This window comes from Balaenoptera borealis (genome assembly GCF_965194805.1).
Source record: "Balaenoptera borealis genome assembly, chromosome: 4".
Taxonomy (NCBI): Eukaryota; Metazoa; Chordata; class Mammalia; order Artiodactyla; family Balaenopteridae; genus Balaenoptera; species Balaenoptera borealis.
In genome coordinates this window covers 57,643,051-57,664,108 of record NC_138861.1, presented here as the reverse complement: position 1 = coordinate 57,664,108, position 21,058 = coordinate 57,643,051, and the positions used below count along the sequence as shown (strand labels likewise).

General features: G+C 35.8%; 1 protein-coding gene and 1 long non-coding RNA gene across 2 annotated transcripts in view; one reads left to right on the top strand and one right to left on the bottom strand.

Moving 5' to 3' along the window:
* Positions 1-21,058, top strand: part of LOC309627486 — a 564,569-nt gene that overhangs the window by 227,379 nt on the left and 316,132 nt on the right. The window lies entirely within an intron of this gene.
* The window catches only part of CCNI (cyclin I), a 31,748-nt gene that overhangs the window by 2,632 nt on the left and 8,058 nt on the right, over positions 1-21,058 (bottom strand). Inside the window, 4 exon segments of the mRNA XM_082389397.1 lie at positions 4,869-5,099; positions 5,399-5,539; positions 5,686-5,760; positions 8,688-8,816. Coding sequence (XP_082245523.1) covers positions 4,869-5,099; positions 5,399-5,539; positions 5,686-5,760; positions 8,688-8,816 — 576 coding nt within the window.

Sequence of the window (21,058 nt, the reverse complement as noted above, 5' to 3'; positions counted from 1 at the left end):
TCTCCACAATCTGACCCACCCCTCTTTTCCAGCCTTATTTCCTCCTACCATATCCCAATTTGTGCTCTACATTCCTGCCAAATAGGCCTGCTCTCTACTCTGCACAAATCTTGCCCTTTCTTACTTTATACCCTTGCTCATCCTGTTTCTATATGTTGAAACTGTATTACGTATTCCTTCCAGGTCTGGCTAACTGATGCCACCTCCAGGAAGCCTATCTTGACTATTTAACTATTGGGGATCACTTTCCAGTCTTATATATTCTATATATAATCAATTCTTATTCATACCTATAAAACCTGTAGCACACAGCATGACTTTGCAATACCACAGAGAAAATAAAGGAAAATAACATGCTCTGCAAGAATGTATTTGGTGACAAAATTATTTTTATCTCTAAATATACTCATTACTTGTTACCCAGGAAAGGATCAGTGGAAAAGGAAGACGAAAGGCTGGTGTTAGTCACCACGTAGTACAAAGGTAAAAATGTCTGAAGTTGTGAGAAACTATACCCGAAGATGACCATTTTTAATATCTACTATTTTGTTCACTAATCTTTTTCCCCTAGTTTGAAAGGCACTAGATAACACCCTAACAGGTAAGATATTATTAACTAGTATTAGAATTTCTTTTCCTCTCTTAAAAGAAAAGAATTATATAGTAACTTTCAAGCTTACAACTGTAGGCTAGAGCTTATCATGTCCCAGGGATGTGGAACAAGCTAAGCCATGCTAAAAACGAAGGAACAAAGCACACAGGATAGGGATGGGGCTTCAAAGTTCTTTAAGGCAACTGGTACTCTAGGCCAGGTACCACGCTTCTTCAAAAAGCCTACAAAAGAGAGGTAACAGAAAAAAAGACAGGAATTGGGAAGTGAAAAGAAGGCTACAGGGTAAAAATTATTATAAGTACCTAGGTTTAATGAACTGTTCTTTAACAAATGAATGACACTTAATGGCCTAGAAAAGTAAAAATATCACAAATATTCTAATGCCTTGGTCACTGGGCATAGTATCACAGAAGAATCCTGAAAAAAAGACATGTATTTCAAGTAAAAGGAAGACTATTTATGTCACTATAAACTTCCTCTGTGAAAACAGTAAGTAAATAGGGAGTTCTATTTATAGGTGAGGACTGGCAGAAAATGGGGCTAGAAAGACAATGAAGATTATGCAAACCAATACCATCTAATGAACTCTACTTCCACCCAAGTTAAGTCCTTTGTCTAAAATAATGCATCAAAATAAATTTCTTCTAATCTACTACAACCTAAATTGTTCTAAGAAAAAAAATAATATGGCCCTCATTGAGATACAGTGGAGGAAACAAAATAAGCACATACACTGGAGTTACTGCAACTTTAGACACAAGTCCTCTAATGAAATTGTTATAAAAAGATTTAAAATGAACTTGTTCTGATTGCAGAGTGTCAAGAGAACATTCAACTATCTCCCCAAATTCAAATATGGTAACCATTTTAAAGCATCCCCTGCAACAACAAACAGAACTATAATATAGCTCACCAAGGAGGTAGGGTAAATAGCATTGAAAGTTTACAGAGCGGACATCCAAATAGGTTACTGATGGGAAGAGGGGATCAGAACAGCATGATGTAATTGGTTCAGATGGACCCATAAGGTTCAATGGACAGCATAAAGCACTGAAAATACCATGCAGTGCAGTAAGTAGTCTGACTTTAAGCACCTTTAAGAAGAACTAGAAGACCCTGGTGGGGAAGGTCTGCTTCCTTAACTCCATATGCTAATTTTAAACTACACCACAGCAGAAACATCTACTTTGACTAGTGCCTGACTAGGGACTAGGAAGACCACCACACTAATCTGGGTAGATTTAACATCCTGAGATCAAGGTGGACCACATCAGTCAGAAAGAGGAGAACATGAGTATAGCCACAGAAGCAGAGCAATGAGAGAAGGGGTAAGAGGAAAGAGAGGGTTAGCTATCCCAGAATGATGATCAACAACAGGTAGCAAAAGAGATAAGAGGGGTGGTGATGGGGGCGGTGGAGTGGGGAGTGAGGGGACCAGGAGGGACAAGAGGAAGCTTGCCTTTCAAACCAGGGAACACTCACTGTACTTTGTCTGAAGTCCAGAGGGAACATAGGCAGGGTTGGTGATAGTGGGCCCCCTCACAGCATGAGATGTCTATGATGGACCATTAAGCAGTCCTCTCAAACCAGGACCCTGGGAAACATGTCAGAAGTAATTCCAGCATGATCTTACCATCTGATGCAAGAACTTCCTAAACTAGAACCAGAAATCCAGGAGAAACATCTGATATTACTATGGCCTTGTCATGGGTCTAATTACAAAGATTTTAGACTTGGTGTTCCTACATGAACACAGGTGAACTTAGCAAAGACAACTGAGTCTTAAAGAATAAGGAGCCACTCAGATTTGGGCCACAAGGGTTTCAGAGAATTGCTAAAACCAAGTCTCAAAATCTCTGAAGTTCTGTGACCTTACTTGTTTTAAACTGTCTTCCTCATTATAACTTGACTACTACATGAAGCAGAGACTTTTTAGAATCACTGTATCCCCAATGCCTTGATCATAGATTTCTCAATAAATGTCTGTGGACTATAACTATATACATATACAAGAGAAAGGAACAGTGGTTTTCAAACTATGTCCAAATAGCTTATGAAAGGGAAGAGGCCATGTTGAATAGGACTGCATCTGATAGGCCTGTGCCCCAAACACACATTGCAAAGTAATACTTTACTACTTAGGATTTTGGGATTGTGTGTGTACAAGATTTTGTTGGGGGTGAGGGAAGGGTTCCAGTTCTAAAGGAAACTCTTAAAACCACTGGACTAGAATCTTCAAGGTTTCTGTGGTATGGAAAAAGCACTGGGGTTTTTTTTTTTAGTTTTCTTTGCTACTAAGTTCTGTGTGTCTCTGAGAAAGTCCCAAGTTCCCTGGGCTGCAGCTATAAAATAAAGGAGTTGAATGATATGATTTCTAAGAAGGTTCCTTCAAATTCCAAGCTTATAATAATAATACTTGGGGAAAACAGTTTCAGTGAACACTTTCTTCTAGCACCAGAAGACTTAATAAAAGAGAATAAGCAGATTCTCTAGTGTTCTTCAGTAGAGAACAAGCCCTCAAAGCTACAGAATATACATGCTATTTACATTCTTACTATTTATGCTTCGAAGCCTGTCCTTTCTCTGTGACAGTAACTCTTCACATAGCACATTTTCTCTGTACTAGATTGGAAATAGGCACAGAGACCAAGTCATGGAGGCATTTAGAAATATGTCCTTTGTTCCAATAAAAAGATGAAAAATGTAGGAGGTAGGAGGTTCTCTTAATGTCCCTTCCCCTCCTTCCGCAGTCTAATGTAAAAGATTAATACTCAGCTTCATTTTCCAACACTCTAGGTAGGCAAAGTAAATGTTCTGTGCTACACTATTCACTTATGTGGTAGTTTATGTTAGTTTCTAAAAATTCTCACTAAATAGTAACTATCTCCTTGGGTTTATTTTCATTATAGCATTTATTTCAATGCAAAGAAGCACTTCTCAATTATTTTAATCTAACACATGCAATTAAAAGAACATAAAGGAGAAATAGCCTTTGTTACACTAACATCATGTTTCCCAGGGATACAGGACAAGCTGAGCCATGCTAAGAACAGTGGAACAAGACACATACAAGAGGAACGGAGCTCTAGTTGATATATTGCTCTGATCATCATCATCATTCTTTTTATGAAAAGACTCTCAGCCCTTCTCTGCTCACAAACTAGGGCATGATATTCTCAGCTGAGAGGTTGCACTGAAGTATACCTTACATGTCTGGGTCTGCTAACTTTTATATCTCATACCTATAAAATCGTCAATTATAACTATCTCACCAAACACCAAATCCAAGTATTCTCTCTTTTCTTTTATAGAATTATAAGTTTTATTAGCTCAATAACTGCAGCTCTTTGCTATAGTTCTTTTTATATTACAAAATGTTTTTAAGCTCAGAATTTAACAGACTCTGCTCTAAATAACATTCAATGAAACAAATCAGAATAACTACTGCCAAATGAGAATAAATAGGGACATATATATTTAAAGGGAAAGTAGGTTCATAAGTCTTTTATGGACTCAGTTGGCCGAGGAGTATGGTTTGCAGCAGATCTAAACTTGTAGGTTCTATTTGGTGACATGAATAGAAGCAATAAGGCTTCTCTCCAAGTTGCTGCTAACACACAGCACCATTACTAATTTTTCATTTGAATGAGAATTTTCTCCCCTAAACTTTTACTTTTTATATAGACGGTTGATAAAAATTTAACTGACCGCTAACATTTGATATCAATTTGCAGATACAAGTTATTAACCAATCTTAAGCAAGAGTGAGAACTACCAGGACTTCAGAAAGTCCTGGAACTTCAGGAATATAGTTTCTATTTGCCAAATACTTCCCTCTCTAGCCAACAATAAATTATCTGCTTGTCTAAAAAAGTAACTTCTTGCAATTTATGTTTTTGACTTTTATAAAATGAGTAAGTCAGAAGTACTATAATGAAACCTACAAATATAGCTAGGAACGTTCTTCATACAAAACTAATCGAGAATATATTATCAAGAATCTTACTAACTTTTAAAGTAATCTAAAAGGGATGAAAAGAATCAAGAAAATACTATCTAAGCTTTAAAAGAGGAAAAAAAGACATCTAACACATAAATTTAAAGTGTGTAAAACTATACTCTTCTCTACTCTTAAAAATGAGTTTCCATTACAAGATTAAAATGTCTCTTAGTTTTATAACTATCTGCTAACCCTATGTATCCCAATAGGAGAAAAAATTTAAAATGAACACTATTTAATTAGACTGACACCTACCTGTGCTTTCTGAAGCAGTTCAATTGTAAGAGGAAGCCAATCAGGAATGAGTTTCTCCATTTCCAAACTAACCATGGCCAGGGCAAGCATGGATCCTTTGAATTGCAGAAGTTGGCTGCAGGCCATACAGTGAAGTAATTGCTTGGTAAGGACTGCCAAATGTTGAGATGGGCTCAGTTTGGGCAAACTAAAAAGTAACTGAGGCCTAGTTGACACTGCAATGGCATGGAACTAAAAAAAATAAAAAAATCACAAGAACATCATTCTAGTTTTACTCAAATGTCTAGATAAGCTATATACAGAAACTGATGTAACCTCAGGTATTACTCAATTTCTAAGTTTGCAATTTTAGCTTCAATGATTTGACATATACCCCAATTTCTCATTTTTCCTTGGCTAATTGCAATAATTTTCCTTTTCCTAAAAATCAGAACAACAACAAAAAAAATGAGTGGGCAATCTACTTTTCAAGTTACTGAAATAGGACTACACATTCAAATAAGAAACTAAAAGATTTCAGGTATATTTACAATGTGAAGAAAATCCAATGGTGTGGCTGTGTGAAGATCCCAATTCAACTTATCCAGAATAATTCTCTCCATCCTCAGAATTTCAGACGAAGAACATCCACAGAAACTATCTCTTGCCAACACCTTCAGTACTGGTATTCTCTATCCAAAGCAAAGGGGGATGGGGCAGGAGGACAGGACAGGAAAAAAATAAACTCATTTTTCAGTTTTTGTTTTGGTAAACCGAAAACAATAAAAGGATAATTTCAAAAATGAGACATGACTAATCTTTAAAGGAAAATATTTACCTCGTCTTCCTCAACAGTCTTGGCAGCTAGGAAAAAGCAGCTGATTGCAATACAACTCAGGTATTTTGGGTGGGCCTAAAATGGGGAAGAGAGAAAAAGCAACTTCAGTGATTCTTCAAAAAGTTAAAAGAGTTAAAAGTATGCACACAATTCTATGGAATTCAATTAATCTGATTCCTACCCATTGCTTTCTAAGATCAGAGCTAACTTTTAACTTCATAACCTCAGCCTTATTATACTCTATGGAAATACTAAGACCATTCCATTGTTGGAAGTTCAACCAATGCTAGTTAGCCAAAGTTAACTTCTATCCAGCAGAGATGAGCTTGATTTTAGAAGACATTTATTTATTTAATAAAATTCCCCAAATTAAAAATATATTTGTGTATTTTTTAAGCTAGTTTTACTCTCTTTGCCTGTTATATCAGTTAGATTAACATACTAGGTGTTAGGGGAATTAAAGAGAAAGAAGGGAAAATAAAATGAAGGCTATTAATATATTTCACATGCTTTTAAAAATTATGGGATGCTAGCAGATGAAATTTTCTAATTAAATGTTCACCCAAAAAATTATATATTCAAGATCCATGATAAGAATGAAAGGCTCCTAAATATATACAGAACCAATTAGTGGGGAAAAAACCATTCTTGGGTTTGGTACCCATAGGAGGGCTTGAATTTGCCTATTTTCCTTATCTATAATAAGTAGGCACACTTTCTACGTCATTGGTAGAATAAGGGTTTGCCAACCCAGCATCAGAATCCAATTTTAAATAATCAGGACAGGGATTTCCCTGGCGGTCCAATGGTTAGGATTTGGCGCTTTCACTGTCATGGCCTGGGTTCAGTCCCTAGTTAGGGTACTAAGATCCCGCAGCCGCTCGGTGCAGCCAAATAAATAATCATGATAATTTAGTCCAATTATATTGAATGACACAGAGATAAGTTATATAACCTAAAGAAAACCTGTTTCAACATTTATTTTATACCTAAATATTACATTCCCTTGAAGCCTTGGGGAAGGCTTCTGATGACCAGAGTATGGCCTTGATTAATTATTTAATAAACATGCCAACCAATGACCATTGTGCCTCAGTATAAGTGGCAGACTGTCTAGGAATCTGCCAATTCTCTGCCCGTATGAGAAATAAAAGCTAGTTCAATACTATCAATGTTTTAAAATAATCATTAATATTAATCAGAATATTACTGTTTAGAAAGCACTGTCATAAATATATCTTCTTTTACAGATGAGAAAACAGTCTCAGAGGTTAATGGACACCACACAAGAGATCTAGAAAGTGAAGTCAGATCTTGTTGCTAAGACAGTTTTCCAGGTTCCCTTATTTCTCCATGTACACAACATATCAAAACCATATCCCTGAGGTAATCAGAGTTCATTACAAAGAAAAGAGTCCAACAGTTAACAACTTTGGGTAGGAAATGCAACCCCCAAATCAAGGGCACCAATAATAAATTTAGTACTGAGAAGAATCCCAACAGCAAATATATGGGTGTGTGTTTTTTAAACAAACAGTAGTTCTCAATCCTGGATGTATACCAGAATCATCTATGTAGTTTGTTTTTGTTTATTTAAATACAGATGTCCAGATCTCACCTACTAGAAATTCAGATTCAGTATGTCTGGGATAGGGCTCGAGGTCTATTATTTTTAAAGAATTTCATAGTACCTTCTTCTGCACAGCTGGGATTGAGGTTCCATTCACTGTTGCAGCCCTTTAATGGTCTGCTTTAAGCACCTTTAAACTATGAATACATTTTAGATGAATTGTTTCAATATAGATTAACCATATCTAAGTATCTGATGCTAGTAGCATGATAGGACCCATTAAATAAGCAATATGGAAGAAATGATATTTTACTTGGCAAAATTCTCTGTTCCAGAAACTTCCCCTAAATCTGTTTAAAATGTTTAATAATAAGGCCAGTAAAAATCTTCTCTATGATAGAAGCTACAACAAGTCCATTAAAATTTTTGAGGAATACACAACCCAAGAAACGACATTAACCTCAAACGCATCTTTCTCTGTGAAAGGGAGATCAGCTATAGTAGGGGACTAGGGAGAACGGAGGGGGACTTGATGCTGAGATAAATGTAGGCATCTCAGATAACCCAGACTTCAGGCAATTAGTATCATAATTTAAGTTTCTTTACTCTCAAAAGTAGAAGTTTGAAACACAGAAAGGTAACTTGAGTGGCCATCCAAATTCTTCCACTCCATAATTCTTTGGCTTCTATTTTTTTATACCTAATAACAAAGAATATGGTACCCTCAGCACTGAACACATCATTCCTGCAGCTACATATTCCTAGGCATACAAATAACAACTGAATTGCTTTTCATGCCTTGCTATTGAATAAATGCTGACTTTCTGCTTTAAATCTGTTGTGGGCCTACTATGACTGATTTCACATAATATAACCAACAATATATTACAGCAATAGGGACAACATAAAACTTACCTGTAATGCTGCCATTTAACAAAAATACAACGAAGTTATTTTATGACAGTTCAGTTCATCTTGTTATACTCCTCTAGAAAGTATTTATATATTGTTCAGAAAACTACACAAAAGGGATTCAATAAATAAGTAGTGACAGAGAAAAATATGCAGTAGGCTTATACTTTTCTAGTCTGATTCACTGTTCACAACTAGTACTCAATGTGTTTAAAAATGACTGAACATTTTGCCAATGCTATATGGTTTGTATTAAAATCAAGAGATCAAAACTTTCATAGGTTAAGTATAAGTTACGAATACTTGTAGCCAAAAGAAAACTACAGAATATAATTAGAAACATTTCCGAAAACTTAAAGCAATAGCAGAAGACATCGTGTCTTCTTATAAGTATATATATAATCTTTAGGAAGGTTTTCCACTCCTTCCCACTTTGCAGAATGTTTTACTAATAGTCCCTGGTGTAGCATATGAACCCTCAAAAAAGAAGTTGTATGTAAGTGTATTCTAAAATATTTACCTTTACAGTAGCTAAGAACCTGTCCAAAAGACTGCTAGCCAGAGCAAATGTTTCTGGGTAAAGGTTGAATTGGTACTTGAGTTTGGCCAGCCACTGAATCACTTCATCTCTCTGGGATGGAGAAACATTCTATAAGGGAACAATTAAAAAATAAAAATAAAGAGAACAAGTAAAGTTTCAAGTTATCATCAAGCATATGTTTGTAATTCTTGTTTATAAAAGGTTAGCAAATGCTATGGAATCTGTGTTTATACGTTAAAAAATGTTTTTAAGTTTATTCAAAATCTATCAAACTTGAGATAAATGAAGATAAGACCTTATGTACTAGTTATAGCATTTAATATCAATATCCAATATTCTCTTATTTATTAAATAAAATTTTCATAATGTCATCTCACTATATATCTATACTTTAATTAAATTGAGGTTTTTAAAGTTTAGGTAACACTAATATCAACTGATAGTAATTTTGGAAGTAAGTTTTCTTAATTCTTGAGAATAAGAAAATATACTGAATTTCTTTCTAAGGCAGCAAATAGCCATTAAACTATCTTAGGAAACACAAACGGTCTATGATAACAGAATGACAGTCCATTAAAAACAAAACTAAAGTCAAGAGGAATAAATGAAAAATATCAGGAGTAAGAGACAAATTACACATTTAAAGATGATGGAAGAATATTGAAGGGGAAATTAACCTGAACCAACCTATCATTACAGAGATCACTACACAAACACTAAACATTATTGGCATTTTAATCTTCCAACATATTATTTTTAACTGCTGGATATACGCTTAATTTTTAAAAGGTACACACTTTAAAGCAGTATTTAACGATTTACTCTTCAGTTTTGTAAGCACCATAAAAAACAAAACAAACCTAGTAATACTTAATCTACTACTAATAAATAAAACAGATCTATGTAAGTACTACTTCTGCCAGGTAAACACAACAAAGTACAGAAATAACTCTGTGATTAGTGGAAAAGATTATTTTCAATAAGTGAGAGTTCCAGACAAGTAAAGGTTTAATCTAAGCACTGCAGGATTTATCATCATAACCATTTTGGATAGAAATCTCTTTAAAAATAAATATAATACTTATCTCATTCCTCAGAAAGTACACAGACCATAGCTTAAACCTTTTTCCTGATCATTCAGGGTCAACTTTATGAAATTAATTCCTATATCACAGAAAGATGCCTCAAGAGCTACTAAAGCATGAAGGGCTGTACATCTTGACAATATATCTCCTCAAACAGGTATTTCAGTTGGAATTTCTTCTCTCCTTCCTCTTGGCTTTCTTTAGTTTTGTAAGGAATAAGCGCCTTGATGATCATTATAATCTCTACTATTGCACTGGCTAGTTTCTCTTATTTTATTCCAACTCCTCATTCTGTCAGTTTTCAGCTTTGACACAACAAAATAAAGTGTTTCTGTGTTGGCCAAACCAACTAATCACACACATAATTTTTATATTTAGCTCTAAACTCAGTTATAACTGGTATTTTAGAAGGTTAACTGCCATACATTCACCCTCTGGTCAATTCCTTTTTGTCAAATAAAGATTGACTCTAGAATACTGCACAGAAATACTGAGAAGAAAATGAGATAAAGATGGTTTACAACCTCTTATATTTACATCTCACCACCAAGCTGGTGTTAAGACTATGAACAATAATCTGAAAACATCTGACAATCAAGACATTTAACTGAGTTCATATTAATGAACATTAAGTGTCGATCATATGATAGGTCATGGGAATACAATGAAGAATGAAGTCTGGGACTTCCCTGGTGGCACGGTGGTTAAGAATCTGCCTGCCAATGCTGGGGACGTGGGTTTGATCCCTGGTCCAGGAAGATCCCACATGCCGCAGAGCAACTAAGCCTGTGCGCCACAACTACTGAGCCTGTGCTCTAGAGCCTGCCTGCCGCGACTACTGAGCAGGTGTGCTGCAACTACTGAAGCCCGCGTGCGTAGAGCCTATGCTCCGCAATAAGAGAAGCCACCGCAATGAGAAGCCCACGCACCACAACTAAAGAAAGCCCGTGCGCAGCAACGAAGACCCAATGCAGCCAAGGGGGGAAAAAAAAAGAATGAACTCCCTCTTTAAGCTTTAAAATTTAAAGTCTCACAGTGAGGCAAACAATCAGAAAATGTCCATAAAATATGGTAAGCATTAGAATAGAGGCATGCACAGGGTGCTAGCGGACCACAGTGGAAGGGCACCTGGCCCAGTGTGGGAGTAGAGTAAAAGGCTCTTGAAGGAGACAGTAACTGACTTGTATCTTAAGAGTGAGGGGATGGGGGCGATCATATGCGAGGCAAGGAAAAGAACCAAGTATTTTAAACCTGTGAACTTTACTCTGAAGGATAGGACCAATGTCAACCTGGAGGCAATAACCTATTGTTAAGCTCCTCAGATTTGCAAATAAAAATCAAGATGGATGGAAAAGACTGCTAGAAACAGATACTCTGACAACTAGTGAAACGAGTGATACAATTCAATGAATCAAAAAGAAACAATAAGGTAGTTCATGGGACTGAAGTTGTGGGCTTGACAGGTTTGGGGTATATAGAGTAGCAGGGAACTGTATGTCCTGCAGAGACTATTATCCAACTTGACAGATGAAACTGGAGTTACGCTATTAAAGCCAGGAGTTGGATTCTCACTCTCACAAAAGGAGTCTGAAAAAGGCAGCAAAATACTATCTGGATTCTATGGCTTCTCCAGAGGTGGGAGGAAGCAGACACAGCCCTACAGCTAGTCCCTGGGTCAGACAGCTCTTGGCATGGTCATTGGTTTTACAATATTCCATTTTCCACAGAGCCTTGAGGTGCTACTTTAAGAGCTGGACTAGGGGCCCCTAAGGGTCCCTGGAAACCAACTGAAGCAATCACAAAACTATTAGATGGAGAGAGTTATGTATTCAAGAGAAATTAAATTTCTACCAAGGTGAGCTTTTATCTAAAAATGCCAAAAAAAAAAAAAAAGTAATGTTAAGTAAGCCGTCCGAACAATTCAATTACAAGGAAATAAATTCATACAAGGAAAGGCAGATGGTGATACAATCTGATGAAACTGGGGATGCTTTTAGGGAGGTGAAAGAACAATGATCTAGAGTAGCAATGAGGAACAAAAACACCATTAATTCTACCTTCAGGTCAGAGATATAGGAGAAAAAAAAAAAACCCTAAATAACAGATTATATTATGTAATGTGACTATCTGGTGTTTGACATTAAACAAATAACACAAACATATAACTGTAAGCAGTCCCACAGAAGATGGGTATAATGTTCTGTAAGTATGGGTGTAACACACGGGAACACAGTTAAATAGAGATTTCCATACCATATTTATAACTAAATGATATAACTTATGTAAAACACAGAATGCAAAAGGCACTTAAATATTAGTTTTGTCCTTTCCCTTCTCTAAAAATACCTGGTACTCTGTGATGCCAGAAAAAACAAATTTACAAAATATTACATATAAATAATTCTCTTAAACCAGTTATAATGCAATGTTATGAAAGAGATCATGACAATCTTTGGACTTTAACTTATATTAAAAATTTGAGAATAGAGCCAAGAAAGCATTGTTGCACGGCTAGTATTATCAACACTAGCCAAAACTAACAATAACCAAAAAAACCCCACAGAAGATAATGGTTTGAGAAGACTCACTCTTAAGTGAAGTGATACTGATGCTAAGATAACTTTTTCAAATCAATTCAAACCTGTACTGAACAGTAATATTATCAAAATAGCTTTAAACAATTAAGTTCTGTGCATAAGTAATCCCATCAGGGAGGGAGGGAGGGAGGAAGGAAGGAGGTCTGCCTACCCCAGATAGTATTTCCTGATCAAGGGATCTGTTTTCTCTTATATGGATTTCTCAAATAGGGTTAAGAGAGTTCAGTAAATTGGTTGAACAACTAATCCCACAGAGAATTTACAATGGTTTGATTCAACCTGGTAAAACACAGGGCTTTATATTCCACGTGCTGCTATTCTGATCATTAAAACACAAATCCTTCCCAGCTTTAAACTCTAAAAGGTCCACCATTACCTAAAAGATTAAGTATAACCCCCCAGGCATGGCATACAAATCCCTCTTTGACCTACCTCTCCAGCCTCACTCACCTTTCATCACTTTCTGCCTTAAAATTCATAACAGCAGTACTTGTATTTATGTTCTTCCTTGTTCCTGTAATGCTACTTACATCACTGCTCCTTTGCTCATACTGCCCCCTCTGGTTGGAACACACTCCCTCTCTTTTCCCTGCCTTATTATTTATCCTTTAAGAGATATTTCAATGGTCAGTCCCCACCAGATACTTTTCCCAATAACTCAAGTCAGACTAAGTACCTTCCTGTGCTCCCACAGCATCTCTTGTCACAACTATTAAGTTCAACACTTTTTAAAAAATTACCTTACTGCTTTTGCCTATGACTGAGTAGGTAGCAGCAAACCTACACTCTAGCTGAGAACTTGAAAAGCTATTAACAACAGCAACAGAAAGGCATCAGAACTGCTAGGACAACCGGGCCTTGAGGAGCCAAGATTCTGGAGAGGAGGTAACAATAAGAGATGAGTCACCACTCTGCATAGCTTCCCCTTTCAGGCATCTGCCCATCCTGTGCGTATGGCAAGAGGTGTAAAGTACGAGCAAAGAACCAACAGAGCTTTTGGGAGTCTTACAAGGCAAGAGACAAAATTTGGAGACTTGAGGAGCCAAGAACCTAGTGGGAAGAGGGAGGGTCAGAGATCTGAATGTGACACTCAGCTGACTTTCCTCTTAATTCATTTTCTGAATAAAATTCTGAAGTTGGGAAGGACAAGGATCTCAGAGGCTAAGCAGAAAGGCTTTGAAAAGCAAGAATGAGTTCAGGAGGAGTTTAGCACCCTTCAGGAATAAGGGGCACTAGTAAACACTCCAAACTCTCAGCTGGAATCCTTGGCTACACTCTAGGAGTTGGGGGCAACCAGAGGTGATGAAGCCATACCCAACAGCAACCCAGCCTCCAACCAGCACAGTCCCTCAGTGGATTAAAGTGATTAACCTCCTCTTCAGTTTGCCCACCAGAGGGAAGACTGAACCACCCTGCAGAAAGATAGCATCTAGAGCCTCTACAATTTTTCATAATGTTCAGCAACCAATCAAAAATAACCAGGCATGACAAGACAAAGAACTAAGTGATCAAAAACCAAGAGGAAAAAAAGGGGCAACAAAAAGATCTCAGTCTTTGAGTTACCAGAAAAGGACTTAATATACAAGTAAATAGAGGATGGAAGACAGATGACAATTTTCAGGAGAGAAATGAAATCTATAAAAAAATCCAAAAGGGAAATTCTAGAAATGAAAAATATAACAACTCAAACTAAGAACCCAATACAGGACCTAACAACAAGCTAGGCAAGGGTGGACAGCTATGCTTTGAGGAAAATTTATAGCTCTAAATGAATATATTAAAAAAGAAGAAAACTGGAAAACCAATTATTTAAGCATCTATCTCAAGATAAAGAACAGCAAATTATATAAAGAAAGTAGACAGAAATAACGAAAAAAAGAGCAAAACTAAAAAAAAAAAAAAAAAAAGACATGTCATAATAGGGAAAATCAACAGAACTGAAAGACTGACAGACCTCTCGAAAGGGTGATTAAGACAGAAAAAGCACAAATCAACTAAGAAATGAAAAAGGGAACATCACTATGGACCCTTTAGATGGTAAAAAGAGGATATGAGTAACTTTACACAAATAATTTGAAAATTTAGATGAAATGAATAAATTCCTCGAAAAACACAACTCACCAAAACTGAGATAAGATTTAAATGAAGACCTGATTAGCCTCATATTTACCAAAGAAATGGGACTGATTATTAAATACTTTCCCACAAATAAATCTGTAGGCCCCAGTGGCTCTGCAGTAAAACCTTCCAACATTTAAGAAATAATATTAATCTAAACAAACTGAGAACACTGAAAAAAAAAAAAAAAAAGCAGGAACACTTCCCAACTCATTTTACAAAGCCAGCATAACTTTACCATGAAAACTTGACAAAGGCATTACAAACCAATCTGACCCATGACCACAGATGCAAAACGCCTAACCAAAATATTAACAAAATCCAATGATGTATAAAAATTCAACACCTATTCATGAAAAAAATCTCTTAGCAAACTAAGGCAGAGAAAGGAATTTCTTAATCTAATAAAGATTAAGAAATATATAGCAAATATTATAGTTAATGGTGAAATACTGAAAACTTTCTCCTCAAATTCAGACTTCAGCAGTGTTCTGGAAACCCTAGCTAATTCTGTAAAACAAGAAATACAGAAAGTATAAGGACTGGAAAGAACTAAATAAAACCGTGATTATTCACATTTGACATGACTGAGTATAATACACAGAAAATCTTAAAGACTCGGCAAACTATTAGTAAGTTAATTTAGTATGGCCTATATAAAAATCTATTTTATTTCTATATACCAGCATATAGAAGCAAGCATGTAAAAAAAATTAAAAATTTAAAATACCATTTGTAATAGCCTCAACAAGACTCAAATACCCAGGAATAAACCTAAATCACCAAACGTTAAAAGAAACTGAAGACCATCTTTAAAGAAAAATGGAGAAATACTCTATGTCCATGAAATAGAAGACTCATATTATAAACATGTTAATTCTTCCCCAAATCAATCTACAGACCAAAACCCCACAATTTCTTTTTATTTTTCAAAAATTGACAACTATATTTAAAAATACATACGGAAGAACAAAGGGCTTAAAATAGACAAGACAATCTTAAAAAAAAGAACGAAGTTTATGCCACCAAAGGCTTATTATAATGCTACAATAACTGAGGCAGTGTGGTATTAAATAGAGGCAAACAGACCAATGATGAAAAAAGGGGCAAGAAACTAACCCACAAATGTATCTACTCATATACAGCAGTCACTTGATTAAAAACAAAAGCATATATCATGGGGGGACTTCCCTGGTGGTTCAGTGGCTAAGACTCCACGCTCCCAATGCAGGGGGCCCGGGTTCGACCCCTGGTCAGGGAACTAGATTCCCCATGCCGCAACTAAAGATCCCACATGCTGCAACTAAAAGATCCCACGTGCCACAACAAGGATCCCGTAAGCGACAACGAATATCCCACGTGCTGCAACTAAGACCTGACACAGCCAAATAAATAAAGAAAAAAAAAAGTACATTGCAGGGCAGTGGCGAAAAATGCCTTTCTAATAAATGATACTGGTTTTCCATATGGAGAAAAATTATTCTTGACTCCTCTTACTTCACACATACCAAAAAGGAAAAACAAAATCCTATCTTCATTACCTTGGATCAGGCAAACTTTTTTTTTAGTATCTTTATTGGAGTATAATTGCTTTACAATGTTGTGTTAATTTCTTTTGTACAACAAAGTGAATCAGCTATATGTAGACATATATCCCCATATCTCCTCCCTCTTGAGCCTCCCTCCTACCCTCCTTATCCCACCCCTCTAGGTCATCACAAAGCATCGAGCTCATCTCCCTGTGCTATGCAGCAGCTTCCCACTAGCTATCTATTTTACATTTGGTAGTGCATATAGTCATGCTACTCTCTCATTTCGTCCCAGCTTCCCCTTCCCCCTGTGGTCCTCAAGTCCATTCTCTAAGTCTGCATCTTTATTCCTGCCCTGCCACTAGATTCATCAGTACCGCTTTTTTAGATTCCATATATGTACGTTAGCATACGGTATTTGTTTTTCTCTTTCTGACTTACTTCACTCTGTATGACAGACTCTAGGTCCATCCACCTCATTACAAATAACTCAATTTCATTCCTTTTTATGGCTGAGGAATATTCCACTTTATATATGTGCCACATCTTTATCCATTCATCTGTCGATGGACATTTAGGTTGCTTCCATGTCCTGGCTACTGTAAATAGTGCTGCAGTGAACACTGTGATACATGTATCTTTTTGAATTATGGTTTTCTCCGGGTATATGCCCAGTAGTGGGACTGCTGGGTCATACAGTAGTTCTATTTGTAGTTTTTTAAGGAAGCTCCACACTGTTCTCCACAGTGGCTGTATCAACTTACATTCCCACCAACAGTGCAGGAGTGTTCCCTTTTCTCCACACCCCCTCCAGCATTTATTGTTTGTAGATTTCTTGTTGATGGCCATTCTTACCGGTGTGAGGTGATACCTCATTGTGGTTTTTTTTTTTTTTTTTTTTTTTTTTTTCCTCATTGTGGTTTTGATTTGCATTTCTCTAATGATTAGTGATGTTGAGCATCTTTTCATGTGTTTGTTGGCAATCTGTATGTCTACTTTGGAGAAATGTCTATTTAGGTCTTCTGCCCATTTTTGGATTCAGTTGTTTGTTTTTTTGATATTGAGCTGCATGAGCTGCTTATATATTTTGGAGATAATCCTTTGTCAGTTAGGCAAACATTTCTTTAAAAGGACTAAGCAAAAAAATTTTTTTGATAATTTGGTCATTAAAAATTAAGAACTTCTATTCATCAAAAGTCAACACAAATAGAGCTGAAGATATGTGTAATACACAGAGCCTGCAAAAGAACTCTTAACAATTTAAAAAGGAAGTCAATGGAACACAGGTGAAAGATTTGAACAGACATTTAACCAAGAAAGATATCTAATGGCCAAATAAGCACATGAAAAGCTGCTGAATTTCATTAGTTATCAAGGAAATGCAAATTAAAACCCAATGTGATACTATAACGCTCACCACAATAACTAAAATGAAGAAGACAGACAATACCAAGGGTTGACAAAGATGCAGAGCAACTTGGGACTTTCATACTCTGCTATAAGGGGTAAAAAAAAAAATGTGGTGTAAAAGTGGTATAACAACTTTGGTAAGTAACACAATTGGTGGTATCTGCTAAACCTGAGTATACACATATTCTAGGTTCTAGCAATTCTACCCCTAGGAATATACTCAACAGTAATGTACACGTATGTTCAACAAAAGACAAGCACAAAAAAAGACTCTAATGACCATCAACAGCAGAATGGATAAATGAATTCATATGACGGCATACTACATGGAAATGAGAATTAAATTAACTATGGCTACATGAAGTACCACGGATGCATCTTACACCAAAGAAAATGATGAGCAAAGGAGGCCAGTACACACTTTATGATTACATATATAAATATAATTCAAAACAAGGAAAAACTAATCTGTGATATTAGGATAATGGTTTCTTTGTGGGGAGGGGATAGATGGTAGTAACTATAAGAGGACACAAGGAGGTGCTAGTAATGTGGTGGTTACACAGTGTTATTTTGTGAAAATTTATAGAGTTGTACACTTATGATCCGTATACATATACTTTAAGAAACTGTTTACTTAAGGAAAAGAAACAAAACCTATGGGCAAAATAGATTTATTTGTTTACCAAGTCTACAGATGGTACAAAAAGGACAAAGTCAATACATTACATAACAATCATAATTTTAAAGCCAGAAAAATGGGCCAGCATCAACAACTTGAAACTTAGTAAGAATAAATATGAAACAGTGCACCTAAGTTAAAAATTTTTAAAGTACACCTAGGATAAGGGAAACTCTGCTTAAAAGTAGAGAAACAAAAACAACAAGGTTTTAAAAACAAGTTCAGTATAAGCCAACAACATGACACTGCTGTCAAAGCATAAAAATTTTTTTTAATTTAGGGCTATATTAATGAAATTATCAAGCCAAGATAAAGTGAGGTAATAGTTTCACTTTATTGCTCATTAATGACAACTCAAATGTCACAATTTAAGAAACACAGTAAATTAAAGAGTATACGTAGAGAAAGAAAAACTGAGAGGCACAATCTTGTCAAATGAAAAATGGTTAAAGAACAAAGGATATTCAACCAGGAGAAGAGATGACTGCGAGCTTAACACCTGACTGTAAGTAGATAAAGGGCTATCATTTAAAATATAAAATGAATTTTTTCTGTACTGCTCCAGCGGAGAGAACTAGAACCAGTAAGTAGCCACTAGAAATAAGCAGTTTTCAGGTTCAATTCAGGAAAAACTTTCCAATAATTGATAGAGCTTTTCTATGGTGGAATGGACAAAGTATGCAAAGTAGAGGATCACTTATCCGAGATGTCAGAACTTTTTTTTTAATTTTGTGGTTAGACTAAATCAGTGTTTCCCAAACCTAACGCATATCAATAAAACTATGAAGTTTTTTTAAAATACAAATTCCATAGTTGTCACCACAAGCAACGTAGGTCTGGGAGGGGCCTGGAATATGTAAGAAGCCTCCTGGGTGATTCTCATACACCTAGTAGCCCAGTGGTTCAAGATCCTGTATTTGAAAACCACATAATTAGATGGCCTTTAAGGTTCCTTCTCAAAATTCTAATGGAAATCATCTTTATATAAACAGCTTGAGGCAAGGTTTACCTTTGTATATCAAAAGCACTCTGTACATCAAAATAAATTGAGAATATCTGAAAATACATGTCACTTTAACCAGTCTTTAATTTTTTTCCCCCAAATTTGTAACAAAATTGCTGTGTACTTGAAAATACTATTATTATATAAAAGAACTCCTCTAACCTGGATGAATTATAAAGAAATGATAATCAACGTTCATTTAACAAGTGTTTACTGTGAGCCTATTATATGCCAATAAACAAAAATGACAACTCTACCTCAATGGAACTTGGTCAAATCATCAGGGAATTATAATATTGTGTGCTATCATACAGGAAGTATAGAGTGCTGGGGGAGCACATAGAAGGGGAGTGATAGGTGTATAATATTCTTGCATGACCACTCTGTCCTAAACTGCAAGATAGGATAATGTAAATGACAAGAAAACTGTGAGAGAATGACCCTGAAGTAAGAGTTTAGGTGAAGGAAGGGGTAGGAATAAGAAAACTAGAGGGAAAAAAGCTTAAAAATATTTTATTTTTCTGTTTTAACCAGCACCCCCCCAAAAAAAAAGAAAAGTGGGAAAAGATACATGTATGGTTTAGACGCTAAACTTTAGAGACAAGATTGTTTCTCTTATGCAAGGAGGAGTCAAGAAGGAGAGAAAACATGGTTAGAAGCAATATTGGAAAGGGAAGTAGAAAAGCCAGTCCCTGAGAGTCACAGAAGAAAAAAGAATTAGAACTAGAATAGAGAAGTGTCCCTGGGGTTATTCTGTCAAGTGGCTCAAGCCCCTATAGCTCTTTACTCCCATCTCTATCTTATCTCCTATACCCACCAGACCAAGCCCACACACATTTTACAAGAATTAAGTATGGCTTCCGCCTGACATTACTAAAGGCAAAACCTTAAATAGATCCCTCTTATAAGTTCTGATAGTGTTCTGTTCTCTGGTCTAACATCTTAGTAATATTTGTTAAAATACCTATAATAATAGGCCAGATTAAGCGATAATATAGCAATATACTATAATCTTGGTAGAATATCACCTTCGAAGACCATGTTATAAAAGTATATCATTGTTGGTTGCATGCTGACTCAAGGAGACAGTAGGAGAAGAATGAAAGAAATGGTTCTAAAAGCAGCTGTAATAAAGCTTTGAGGCTTACTAGAATGTCAGAACGTAAGGGCAGGAATTTGTTTTTCTCACTGTTGTATCCCCAATGCTAGGATAGTGTTCAGAATATGGCAGATACTTAATAAACATTTACTGAATGATTGAATCCCCAGTAATCTAAAAATCACACAAGCATACAAAAATAAAAAATGAAAAACAAAGTATAATGGGAAGAGAACTGCCTCAGGTTCAAAATTATAACTCTACTACTTACTAGTTGAAGTCTTGAACAAATTGGGACTACTGCCTTTTTCAAAGGATTAAATGATATTAAATGTGATAGCACATGCAAATGCTCCTAGTATAAAAGGCATTCATTCAAGCTAACTAATCTTCAATTCACTAAATGACAATTAGATAACAGTAAATGGGAAACATGTATTTCTTTAGCTTGTGGGAAAGAAGATAAAAGTAAGTTGGAATTAGAAAAAGCATTCAGATATCAGTAACCTATGAGCAAAGATTAACCTAAACCAACACAGGAGGAGCTTAGATACTGTCATTTGCCTACACATACCAAAAATTTCTCGGCCACTACTTTTTATCCCAAACACAATGCTAGGTACTAGGGATAAAAAGATGTGTAAGACATGTTACATAGTAAACTTTTGGAATAGACAAATTTCATAGTTATTTGGAAAAAATAACTCTATATGAAATTTCTAAAAGGCATACAGCCAAGAGTAATTGAGAGGCCAGCTGCTGATTATCTCCCTAGAAGCTTTGAACATTGACATTACATTAGTAGTTTAAGTGAATTCCTTATAAAT